The sequence below is a fragment of the Fundulus heteroclitus genome, unplaced genomic scaffold (genome assembly GCF_011125445.2).
Source record: "Fundulus heteroclitus isolate FHET01 unplaced genomic scaffold, MU-UCD_Fhet_4.1 scaffold_65, whole genome shotgun sequence".
NCBI classification, from domain to species: Eukaryota; Metazoa; Chordata; class Actinopteri; order Cyprinodontiformes; family Fundulidae; genus Fundulus; species Fundulus heteroclitus.
In genome coordinates this window covers 1108760-1122372 of record NW_023397088.1, presented here as the reverse complement: position 1 = coordinate 1122372, position 13613 = coordinate 1108760, and the positions used below count along the sequence as shown (strand labels likewise).

The 13613-nt window shown below is 42.4% G+C and overlaps 2 protein-coding genes across 2 annotated transcripts in view; both read right to left on the bottom strand.

Moving 5' to 3' along the window:
• The window catches only part of LOC118561496 (NLR family CARD domain-containing protein 3-like), a 115228-nt gene extending 104752 nt beyond the window's left edge, over positions 1–10476 (bottom strand). Inside the window, exon 1 of the mRNA XM_036133633.1 lies at positions 10349–10476. Coding sequence (XP_035989526.1) covers positions 10349–10476 — 128 coding nt within the window. The remainder of the gene's footprint in view (positions 1–10348) is intronic.
• The window catches only part of LOC105923771, a gene marked incomplete at its 3' end in the record, with an annotated part of 780934 nt that overhangs the window by 712134 nt on the left and 55187 nt on the right, over positions 1–13613 (bottom strand). The window lies entirely within an intron of this gene.

The window sequence follows — 13613 nt, the reverse complement described above, 5'->3', positions numbered from 1 at the left end:
TGAGACACATAAAAAGCAGAAGGTTAACATTGGAGACTAGTCACGTGTAAGTTTATTTGTTGTTGTAGGCATAGGTTATGTGTCTCTGTTTGAGTGAACATGTTTATATTTCCATGAACACTCTCTAGAGGCCATTGTCCTTGATGTTATCTACCAGCCAACAGTTCAGAAAGCATCCGCAGATGTCAGTGGGGAAGGAGGGAGCGAGGGAAAGTTCTGAGCTATCTTACCATAAAAACCAGGGAGTGTTATTGATAGGGGAGGCATAATCAAAATACTTTATGTGTTATCAGGACAAGCTGCACTGACTTTCCCGTCAGCTTTAAAGTCATTGCTGGCTCCAAATGGTGAAATCCAATAATCCTAATTAGTTGGTGTCAAGGTTTTGTTTACTGATGAACTCAGGACGCACACACGGGACTAAAAGTTTGAGTCTTTATTGAAGGAAGTATGCTGGGTGGTGAATGATGAAGACCGGAGGTTCAGGACTGCAGAAGGTCAGGGATGAGTGTGATGGCAGGAGCTGACGGCCCGGAGACAGAGAGTCCACACTTGCAAGGTGCTGCTCGGCTAGCAGGCCTCATAGCACTCAGGTTAGCCGTTCATCGGAGACACCAGGGCACAGAGCTGAGCTTCACCAGGGCGGCTAGTCAGGTTAGCAGAACTTGAGAGACACCAGGGCACAGAGCAGAGCCTTTCCAGGATGGCTAGTCCAGTTAGCAGTTCTCTGGAGACACCAGGACACAGAGCAGAACCTCTCCAGGAACAAACAGTGAACTCACAGTCTTTAGAGTGACTGACAGGACTAACCTTAACAACAGGAGCAAAACAAAGCTTCCAAGGCAAAACGGGGACTGGCATGGAGAGGTGTGGAATGATGACGGCCCAGTGCTGAACTGAAGGCAGAGGGAGGTCTAAATAGAGCACTTCACAGGTGGAACAAGGGTCTGGCTAATTGGCTGGTAAATGATTATCAGGTGTGACTGACTGCTGAGGAGGTGAAGTGAAAATTGACAGAAAATAACTGATGACTGAAAACTAACAATAAATAAAGTCAAACCTAACCCAAAAGAGATGAAAAAATGAAAGTAACAGAAAAACAAAGCCAAACCAAAACTCAACCATGACAGTTGGGCTTTTCCGCGTTTCACTTCCAGAGTTTTTCACATCTATCCTTGAGTTCAACCATCGAAGTCAGTCTGCGTTCCAGCACATCCAGCTCTTCGGCTCTGCTCCTCCAACTTCTGGGTCTGTTTGTTCACTGCCTTAGTGATTGTGTCATATGCAGTTGGCAGGCTGATCAATGCCAAATGGCTACCAACATCCACTGTATTTGCCGATACATCAAAAATCCACCAAATCCAAAGAGTATAACTTTAAATATCATAAATGCAAACATGTACATGTGTAAAGTAGAAAAACACACTATTTTCCATCCCAGAATATAGGGTGTATCCCACGAAATGAGTCAATCGGGACACACAATGGGTTTCCCTTACGCTGCCTACTCGTTGAAATTTTTTATCAATAGCATTGAAAGACCAGCTTACCGGATCTATGGTTTTCAGAGTTCGGGTGATATGAAGAAAGTGCTCAGAAAGACAAAGACATAGCAGCAGAAGCAGGAGAGCAGGGTGGGTGGGTGAAGTGAACTGGAGAGGGAAAAAAATGCGACCGTCCTTGAAGAGAGACAGAACAGTACATGGTGACATTGTTTCTTATTTAAATGTTTATGCTCCACCAATATGCCCTCCTGACTTCTACACCAAAGTATTCTCCCTGTTTTCTGATTGCATTGTGGCATCCATGGTAATTGCCAGCGATTTTAACTGCTGTCTCAATCCCCGGCCAGATAAATCCCATACTGGACCAAGATTTATTGCTAGTTCTAGTGAGACACTTTATTTAGATTTAGATTTCATCGACACCTGGAGGGTCCTCCACCCTACAGACAAACAATATTCATTCTATGCTAAAGTGCACAAATCCTCCTCGAGGACTCATTATTTTTTCACTCCTAGCCAAGCCCTTTCAAAAGTGCTTTCATGCTCAATTGTGATATTCGTATGTCAGACTGTGCTCCTTTGTTTCTGGTCATGTCCATTAAAAGGAGCGCCCACCTCCTCAATGGTGTTTTAAAAATCACCTACTTAGAAACACTTTACTGAGCAGTTTAAGTTATTTTTGACTGAGAATGATACTCCTGAAGTCTCTCCCAATGTCCTCTGGGAGACTGCCAAAGCTGTGTCTATGGGCATTACAATGTCTTTTTCTGCTCATCTCAGGGACAGGAAGGAGGCAGAACAGCAGAATTTGGAACAATGATTAAAGAAACTTCAGAGAGAATTTGATATGATTCCTTCCATTGACTTGAGATCTTAAACTGACACCACAACAGCAGCTCTGGATACACTTGTCATCAGAGGCCCAGAAATACCTGTTTTTTGCTAAACATAGAATGTATGAGTTTGGAAATAAGTCTAGTAAATACTTGGCAAACTTGGTTAAGTCCAGATCTCACTCACAAGCTATTTCTGCGGTAAAAGATGAGACAGGTAAAATAGTCCATTAGTAAGGACATCAATACATGCTTTCTAAGGTTTAATGAATCTTTTTACAAATCTGAATCTGAGCCTCAGTCTGAGGCCCTGATGCAGAACTTTCTGTCATCCATCACTCATCCTCAGGCTTCTCAGACTCAGAAAGACCTGTTAAACAGCCCTATCTCACGAGATGAAGTCATTGAAGCTATTAATGAACTGCAAAATAACAAGGCCCCGGGCCTGACTCCTGAGTTATTTAAATCTTTTCAGACTCTGCAAGTTGACCCTCTGCTTAAAAATTTTCCCACTTGTTTAAATCTGGCCACCTTCCAATTACCATGTTGGATATTAACATTTCACTGATTCTGAAAAAGAGGAGACCACTAGAGGCTTGCACCTCATACAGGCCAATTGCTTTGCTGGCTGTAGATAGAAAATTTAGAGCTTAAAATTAGAGCATGTCCTTGTTAGAAATATGTGAATGTAATCATTTTCTTTTTATTAGGTTACAGGCATTTAGTCTGTTTAAAGAGTTGGCTTGCAGGAATGTTCTGTTGTTTTAACCCCACACAGGAAGAACAGATGTTTCTCCCAGACAAGGGATGTCTTGCTGTGTATGTTAATCCTGCACCTCTTTGTGTGCAAACCCCATGTTGTAAAACCTCCCTTGTCCCTTCTTTTGTTTTAACCCCCATGTTGTGAACTCCTGAATCCTCCTGTCCCTTCTTTGAAGTCTGACAATAAAGGCAGAGTCTAAACTTATATTTGTGTGGTTCTTGTTCTAGGATAAAACGGGTTATTAAACATAACCCTATCACCTTGGTGCCGTAAGCCGGATCCAAACATATCAACCCGCTGACGAGAGGAGCGGACACACTGAAAACCACTGGTGGTCTGAGTCAAGGACCTGTTGAAAGTCCCGGGAGGTAATTTCCTCGCTGGGCCAGCGTCATAGGTTAACTCCTTTCGCCAACGAAGGATTGACGGGATCCGCCCGGGAGAAAAACCAACCATATCAAGTAAGTGTAAAACGTTAAGGAATAACAAGCGGTTTAAGTCCCTTGTTACGGGTGATTAAAAATTCCCCGAAAAGTTAATGGAGAGTTTTGAGTCCCTCAAAGAAAAACTACCGACTTAAGTCGGTCATAGAAGCAGAAATAAAGGAAAAATAGGTTTAAGTCCTAAAAGGTTATCTCATATAGGTAGGGTAAACCTTTTTAAGATGAATGTACCTCCCCGTCTGCTTTACCTGTTCCAAATGGTCCTGGCTCTTCTGACTAGAAAGTCACTCTCCATCTTGAATAGTTCTTTATCCTCCTATTTGTGGAGGAAGAAATGGGCCAAACTGAAATTACAAAAGTTACAACTTCCCTTAGGAGATGGGAGGGGGGGGGGCGTTATCCTTGTCGAATATTAAATATTGTCAATTGGCTTGCCTTGGTTGCTATCTCTGGCAATAGTGTAAAAATGATCCCCTTTTCACTTGGCTTGGTTTTGAGACTGCTCCTCTGGTTCCAATTCAGCTTTGCAATATTTTATACGTTTCTAAAAATTGGGTGTTGAACAAAGTAAAGGGTCATTTCCTCCTCCAAAACACATTAAATGTATGGACAATCTTCAACAAGATAGGAACTCAGGAGGACCATCGCTCTCTTTCAACCCCCATTCATTTTAATCCAGTTTCCTCCTGGCCTCAAAGACAACACATTTGTTTTATGGTCGGCTAATAAGTGCATATTGCAGTTTAATCATGTTTCTAGTCCAGTTGTAAAACTTGTAAACTACATATAAGCAAATGGACTTCAGCATAGTCAGTTTATTACGTTTCTGGAGGAAACTGAAGCCGATACTTGCTTTACCAATCTGGTGTCCACTGGTTAAGTTTGTGCAAAGTGTTCCAACAAGTGTGAGGGCTGACAAGCGAGTGGTCTCTGACTGCTGCTCTCTGACTGACGGCTCTGACTGACGTCACTTCCTGTTTGCGGTAAGGCGTATTGTATCACTTCCTGTTTTCACTGCGTGAGCAACGGTTTGTTGCTCCAGATTCTCTCGCTTTTATCTTTAATCTCTTTGCTGTAACATCTGTTTCTAACACATAAGCACTTTTAAAACATTTTCTGTTGCTGCACATCACGCTTGGGAACTCCTCGCGTTTCACGGTTTGCTCTCTTGGCGTGGTAGAAGGGCGCTAGCCTAGCTTTAGCCTAGCCTAGCCTTAGCTCCACAATGGCTTCCTCTCCTACTATTACTTCAGCTTCTCCGTCTCTGACTAAGTCTCCCCTTATCTCCTGCTCTCTGTGTCAGATGTTTAGCTATTCCTCTGCCTCCTTTAGTGATAATGGTACTTGTAATAAATGTAGTGTTTTTGTAGCTTTGGAGGCGAGGGTGTCAGAATTAGAGTCCCGGCTCCGTGCTATGGAAAGACCAGCTGATAGCCGCCCCTCTGCTAGCGCGGAGCCACATAGACCTAGCGTTAGTTCACTTAGTGGTCCTCCAGAAGCACCCGAGCAGCCGGGTAAGCAGGCCGGCTGGGTGACAGTTCGTAGGAAGCATAGCTCTAGATTTCAGCCCCCAGTTCACCACCGACCCGTCTGCGTTTCAAATAAATTTTCCCCACTCAGCGACACACCCGCTGAGAAGCCGATCCTGGTTATTGGGAGCTCAATAGTCAGAAACGTGGCACTAGAGACACCAGGGACCATAGTTAAATGCCTGCCAGGGGCCAGAACGGGCGACATAGAATCTTACCTAAAACTGCTGGCTAAGGATAAGCGTAAATACAGTAAGATTGTTATTCACGCTGGCGGTAATGACACCCGATCACGCCGATCGGAGGTCACTAAAGTTGGTGTTGCTTCGGTGTGTGAGTTTGCTAAAGCAATGTCGGACTCCGTAATTTTCTCTGGTCCCCTGCCTGATTTGACCAGTGATGACATGTTTAGCCGCATGTCATCATTCAACCGCTGGTTGTCTAGGTGGTGTCCTGAAAACGACGTGGGCTACATTGATAACTGGAGAACTTTCTGGGGAAAACCTGGTCTGATCCGGAGAGACGGCATCCATCCTACTTTGGATGGTGCAGCTCTTCTTTCTAGAAATCTGGCCGGATTTATTAGTCCTCCTAAATGCTGACAATCCAGGGTCCAGACCAGGAAGCAGAGCCGTAGTTTAACACACCTCTCTGCAGCTTCTGTACTGTTACCCATCCATTATCCTATTGAGACGGTGTCTTTCCCACGGCCAAAACTTAACAGATCAAAAACTTATCTAAAAGGAACAAATCATAAAAACCTAATAAAAATCAATACGGTTCACCTTGAACCTAAAAATAAAACAACTAAATGTGGTCTATTAAATATAAGGTCTCTCCCTCCAAAGACTTTGTTAGTTAATTAATTGATTTCTGATAAACAGATTGATTTGTTTTGTCTCACAGAAACCTGGCTACAAGAGGACTACGTTAGTATAAATGAGTCAACTCCCTCCAATTATTCAAATTTCCACATTCCCAGATCTGTGGGAAGAGGAGGAGGAGTGGCAACTATCTTTCAGTCTGATTTATTAATTAGTCCCAGGCCAATTAATAACTACAGTTCTTTTGAACATTTAACCCTCAGTTTCCCTCATCCAAGCTGCAAAGCAATAAAACCTCTTCTGTTTGTTGTTTTGTATCGTCCACCAGGCCCTTACACTCAGTTTTTGGATGAGTTGTCAGATTTCTTATCTGATTTGGTGTTAAATACTGATAAGGCTATTATAGTGGGTGATTTTAACATCCATGTTGACACAGAATGTGATAACCTTAGTGTAGCCTTTAAAACTATCCTAGATTCAATTGGTTTTGCTCAAAATGTGCATGAACCGACGCACTCTCGGCTCCATACTTTAGACCTTGTGCTGACATATGGCATTGATTGTGAAGAATTAACAGTATTTCCTCACAACCCTGTCCTATCTGATCATTTTTTAATAACATTTGAGTTTAATCTAACTGAGTTCTCCACCCCCAAAAGAGGGTTCCATTATAGTAGATCTTTATCGGATAATGCTGTATCAAAACTTAAAGAGTCTGTCCCCTTTTTAATATCCTCCGTATTGCAGAAATGCCCTGCAGATAGCAGCAATGTTGTTTCTTCCAATTCACAAATAGATGTCTTTGTAAACGGTATGACTTCGTCATTGCGTTCTGCATTAGACAATGTAGCTCCCTTGAAAAAGAAGGTGATTATTCACAGGAAGCTGGCTCCTTGGTTTAATTCAGAGCTGCGTTCCTTGAAGCACAATGTTAGGAAATTGGAGAGAAAATGGCGCTCTACACACCAAGAGGAATCCTACCTAATCTGGAAGAACAGTCTATTGTTGTATAACAAGACCCTTCGCAGAGCTAGAGCAGCATATTTTTCATCATTAATTGAGGAGAATAAGAATAATCCTAGATTTCTCTTCAGTACAGTTGCCAAACTTACTCAGAGCCACAGCTCTGTTGATCCATCCATTCCCTTAGCTCTTAGCAGTAATGATTTTATGGGATTCTTCATAAATAAAATTGATTCCATTAAAAATAAAATAATTGGCATCCTCCCAAACATGATTACCTCATCCTCAGTAAGTGAGGCAGCATTGGAGGAATCCTTAGAACCTGCACAGTGTCTGAACTGTTTAAAAGCAGTAGAGCTTTCTGAGCTATCTAAAATTTTAGCTTCATCTAAACCTTCTACCTGTATGTTAGACCCAATCCCAACCAAGTTGTTTAAGGAGATATTCCCTTTGATCAGTGGTCCTATTTTAGACATGATTAATGTATCCTTGGTAAATGGATATGTACCACAGGCTTTTAAAGTAGCTGCTATTAAACCTTTACTTAAGAAACCATCTCTTGATCAAGATGAGTTAGTAAATTACAGACCTATATCTAATCTTCTTTTCTTATCTAAAATTCTTGAGAAAGTAGTTGCTAATCAACTATGTGAACATTTACAAAGTAATGACCTACTTGAGGAGTTTCAGTCAGGCTTCAGAGCTCATCATAGCACTGAAACAGCTCTGGTGAAGGTCACTAATGATATTCTCATGGCCTCAGATAATGGACTTGTGTCTATACTTGTCCTGTTAGATCTCAGTGCTGCATTTGATACAGTTGATCACAATATTCTCCTACAAAGACTTGAGCATACTGTAGGGATTAAGGGAAAAGCATTAGGCTGGTTTAAATCTTATCTGTCGGACAGATTCCAGTTTGTTCATGTTAATAATAAATCTTCCTCAAACTCTAGGGTCACTTGTGGAGTACCACAGGGTTCAGTCCTTGGACCAATTCTATTTACTATATATATGCTTCCGATTGGCAAAATTATCAGACAGCATGGGATTAATTTCCACTGTTATGCTGATGACACTCAGCTATATTTATCCATAAATCCTGATGAATCCAATCAGTTACTTCGACTGCAGTCATGTCTTGATGACATCAAAAGCTGGATGACTTTAAATTTCCTGCATTTAAATTCTGACAAGACAGAAGTTGTAATCTTTGGGCCAGAGTCTTCAAAAAATAAAGTTCTTAATCAATCCCTTAATCTGGATGGCATTAACTTGGCCTCTGGTAATAAAGTTAAAAATCTTGGTGTTGTTTTTGACCAAGACATGTCATTTAAATCCCATATTAAACAGGTTTCCAGAGTTTCCTTTTTTCACCTCCGGAATATCGCCAAAATTAGAAACATTCTGTCCAGGAGTGATGCTGAAAAACTAGTCCATGCATTTGTTACTTCAAGGCTGGACTATTGTAATTCTTTACTATCAGGAAGTCCACAAAATGCAGTTCGAAGTCTTCAGCTGATCCAAAATGCTGCAGCAAGAGTTCTGATGAAAATCAACAAGAGGGATCATATTTCTCCAATTTTAGCTTCCCTTCATTGGCTTCCTGTTAAATCAAGAATAGAATTTAAAATTCTCCTTCTAACGTATAAAGCCCTTAATAATCAAGCTCCACCATATATCAGAGCTCTGATTACCCCGTATGTTCCTAACAGAGCACTTCGCTCTCAGACTGCAGGTCTGCTGCTGGTTCCTAGAGTCTCTAAAAGTAGAATGGGAGGCAGATCCTTTAGCTATCAGGCTCCTCTCCTGTGGAACCAACTCCCAGTTTTGGTCCGTGAGGCAGACACCCTATCTATTTTTAAGACTAATGTTAAAACTTTCCTTTTTGACAAAGCTTATAGTTAGAGTGGCTCATACCCTGAGCTATCTCTATAGTTGTGCTGTGATAGGCCTAGGCTGCTGGAGGACATCAGGGTCTAATTTTCTCACTCTACTGATTTCTACTGTTCTTCAGTCTACTGTTCTCCAGTTTTGCATTGTATTACATTGAAATGACTGTCGTCATTTCAGCTTTTAACTTTTTGCTCTCTCTCTTTTTCTTCATAGTAGGTACACCTGGTCTGGCGTTCTGTTAACTGTGACATCATCCAGAGAAGACGGCTCACCCGCTACTACCATCTAATGTAGAACAGATTACTAGATCAATGTGTGCTTCTGTGCTTGTTTGTCTGTCTTGTTGTGTCTCTGTTCTGTCTTCTGTAACCCCAGTCGGTCGAGGCAGATGACCGTTCATACTGAGCCCGGTTCTGCCGGAGGTTTTTCCTTCCCGTTAATGGGTGGTTTTTCTTCCCACTGTCGCTTCATGCTTGCTCAGTATGAGGGATTGCAGCAAAGCCATGTACAATGCAGACGACTCTCCCTGTGGCTCTACGGTTCCCCAGGAGTGACTGCTGCTTGTCGGGACTTTGATGCAATCAACTGGTTTCCTTATATAGGACATTTTTGACCAATCTGTATAATCTGACCCAATCTGTATAATATGATTGAACTTGACTTTGTAAAGTGCCTTGAGATGACATGTTTCATGATTTGGCGCTATATAAATAAAATTGAAATTGAAAATTGAATTGAAAGAGGAGATTTGGGCATTTTTGGAGAAATTACCGGAGCTGAGAGACAAGAACTAACTTTGTGACTTTGCTTTTGCTTGGGACATATTTTCACACATGAATGAGCTGAATTTAAAGCTACAGGGGAATCAATAAAAAGTTTATTTATATAGCACTTTTCAAAAATCGGTATGGTGCACAAAGTGCTTTAGAAGCTAAAATACAGGCAAAAAGACGCTGAGAAAAAAATAAAAATGTGTAGGAAAATAACAGGACAAAAATAGATAAAAACTAAAAAAAAGCAAGGCAGCAGAAGTCAAAACAATTTTAAGAGCTAAATAGGAAAATAAAACCACAAGATACACAAAAGTTATCCACAGTTTAACAGCTAGGAGGGGAAAGATCCGTTTGTGCACATCATGTACACACATGTGAAATCCTTAAAATCCCAGCACACTTTATTCACCGAACAAATTTCAAACAAATCTTTAGCACATTTTCCGATATTAGCCTTGCAAACAGGGGCTGCCCAAAACACAGCAAAATTACTGAGCAACCTGGATCCTAGAGGTTCTACTCTGTGTGGTTCTGACCTCTGAAAGACTAACATGTTGTTGTTCAGATCACATCAATCAGTGATGACTCAAGCAAATCTTTTGGACCAAACTGAACAGGTTTTCAGTTCTACTGGTCTGGATCACTTTGGTCCAACCAACATTTGCATTACACTATTGGGTAACTGACTAACATCCTTCATAATCATTGAGCTTTAATTTCAGTTGAAAACAAAATAGTTTTTTGCTTTATACATGGAACACCAAACTGTTTCATTATCTCTGCAGAGTCACATAAATAAGACAAAAACTAATTTCTCACTGTGATTCTGAAGGTCCAGGTTCTTTACTGAAGTTTGGAGGTTGACATTTGGAGGCGTCACTCCTCATAGACGGACTGCTGGATCCTGGAGGTTCTGCTCTGTTCTCTTTTAGATCACAATCTTCCATCTTCTGGATTTCAGTCATTCTGAGAGAGAAACCAGAATCAGTCAGTTTCCAGTTACTCAGATCCAGTAACTGTCTTGATCCTTCCACAATCCACAAAAGTAAAATCTACTGAATGGAAAACCAGGAGAAGTTAACAACTAACTCCTTCCAGGATATTCTCTTTGTTCTGTTCTGCTACTAAACGGACTCTGAACCCATCTCTCCTGATCTGATACCTGACTATCATTGACTCACCTGAGGCTCCGCCCACCTGTCAAGGTTTAACTGTGTTTAAACACTTTCCTTTTCATTTCTTCTTTTCTTTCCTCTGAAGTAAACATCCACCTCCATGCTGCCAACATTACTTCAAAGTTCAAGGTCCAATGTACATTTATTATCCCAGGAGGGGATTTGTTACAACCAGCAGTAAAATTATTGAATGATTGAATACTTTTAACTTTCAATCAGTTAAAAATTAAAGTTTAAAACATGTAAACTATGGTTTGAGTGACTTTCTGAACCAGTTAGCTCTGCGTGGCGGCAGGGCAGGTCTGCTGACTGATGGGAGCAAAACAAGGTCTGTACTTGTTGGATCCGACTTTTATCTGTGACCGAACCTCATACAGTTCACTGTGGTCCTGAAAGGAAGCCATAAAGTCATAACTATAAATCTTTATAACACTCCAAAGTTTAATCCTCTGATTGACACTTAGTGACCTGAACAAGCAGATAAAAGAAAATATAGGAACAGGTTCTATAAAAGAACAACAATAAAAGTTTTTTATATATAAGTGGTATTAAAATGCGAACAAAGCTTACAGTAAAAATACACGAGCTGGTGTGCTGTTTTACATTAAAATTCAAAATGGAGTTCTGAGTAAAAGTTTATTTTCATAGCTCGTTTTCACAGAATGATGTCACTAAATGCTTTCCAAGAAGGTTAAACCCAACAAAACACACATCAATGTACCATATAGAAAAAACAATACAATACATCCATCCATTTTCTGACACGGTTGTCCCTTTTAGTGCCTATCTCTGGCTGTCAATGGGCAAGAAGCAAGTAAAACCAGGACAGGTTGTCAGTATAGCTCAGGGCAGCACAGAGACAAACAGGACAAACAACCATTCCCGCACACACTCACACTTAAGGAGAATTTAGAGAGGCCAATTAACCTTACAGTCATGTTTTGGACTTTGGGAGGAAGCCCGGAGAGAACCCATGCATGCACAAGGAGAACATGCAAACTCCATGCAGAAAGACCCAGAGCAAGGGTAGGACTTGAACAGGTCAGTGACGTTTTAACAAGCTTTATTGAATGGAGGGAAGCGCTTACACTCAGGGCACGCTGCTTGCGCTCGGGCTGGAAACCCTGGAGGCACAGACACAGGTTAGAGCCCAACGGAGGCAGGTATAATGATTGCTGAAGAGCTGGGTCACTAACCTGACATAGGAGAACCAGGGCTTGGAGTGCCGGCTTGAGGCGGAGAAGCGAGATCGGGCCTGAGGTACACTTGCAGGCAGAGTTAGCTGACAGTTCCAGTGGGGCTTTCCAAAGATGTGATCCACAGGGGTCCGGGTTCGGTTACAGAGAGGCAGAGCTCCAGCGGCAGTACAGACAGGGAGATCCGAGAGGGGAGGTCCAGGTCTGGTCCAGGTTTTTTCACTGATGGGTTCAGAGATCCACAAGGGTTAGACAGGTTCCGGTACTCACAAGCAGACAGGGTCAGGGGTTCTGACAGGCAATCCAGGGTCTGGACTGCTCATATCTGAGGCATGAAGGCAGAGTAGGAATGGGGTCAGGCAGGCTCGGAAACAGAGGGCAGAGACAGGTCAGGCAACAGACAGGCAGACAGAATGGCTGGAAGGTTCTCATCGGTTGGCTCGAGACGATCTGATTTGAGGTCTTGACGGGCTTGACCCAGGACACATGAAAAAAGGGATGGATCCTGATAGAATTATTCTTACTATTTATCTTATGTACTATGGTCATTGCATTTATCATATATATTTACTCTTTACTACTAAGACGTTTTAAGGTTTTAGATATTAAAGTCTATTTCATGTGGCTGATCTTTCTCTCATCTTTGCAGAAGGTCTGCAGAAAGCTATGTCACAACTATGTTGTGACTATAAAAAGTGTTCTTATGAACTCTATTCAGACATCTGAAGTGTGTGAACTGCTTGGTACTATCTTGAAGGTCACAGTTGTTTTGCTTATCCCTTCCCCTTAGCTTGACAATGCCTAATAAAAGAAAGGAGCGGGCGGAGTGCTTTTGAGCAAGTTTTGGAGATCTGTATTAAGCATCTCAGCTCCTCTCCTTGCAAGATAATTTGAAAACCAAACCTCATTGTTGTCTCTCCTTCTTGTGAATTCATTCTTAATGAATGTTTTATGTGTTTTAACCTGACAGATCCTCATAGATGGAGGCAAGTGGAGACGGACCACCACCGGGTTCACCACCTTGGAGATGGGAAAAGGCCTGATAAACCGAGATACCAGCTTCCTGTTATCGACCTTGAGAGGAAGGTCCTTAGTTGAGAGCCAGACTCTGTCTCCTGACTGGTATTACCGGGCTAGCATCCGCTGGTGGTTGGCAGTTCGTGCCTGGGCCTGAGAGGATCGGAGAATGGCTCTCTTAGCCCTCCTCCAGGCTCGTTGGTACCTTAAGGCGGACAGATGGGCAGACAGAACACTTGAATCCCTCTCCTCAATGGAGAACACCGGTGGCTGGTACCTGTAAACCACGTAAAAGGGGGAAAGACCGGTGGAGCTGGAGGGAATGGAGTTAATGGCATGTTCTACCCAGGGCAGATTCTGGGCCCACTTGGTGGGGTTGAACTGGCAGAAGAGGCAAAGTTTGGTCTTGACCTCCTGGTTGAGCCTCTCCATCTGGCCATCAGTCTGGGGATGGAAGCCGGAGGAGAGGCTGACAGAGAGGCTGACAAACTTCTCACAGAGTTTGGTAGGATGAACTCCTGAGCCTGGTCGTGGTCCTCCTCCTCCGTCTCGAACATCATGGACAGGGTGTCAGGCTTTAGGTTGTTAGAGCCAGGTCTGTAAGAGAGGGAGAAGGTAAAACGGTTATAGAACAAGGCCCACCTGGCTTGTCTGGGGTTGAGTCTCTTGCTGGTCTTTAGCAGGCCGGCTGATAGC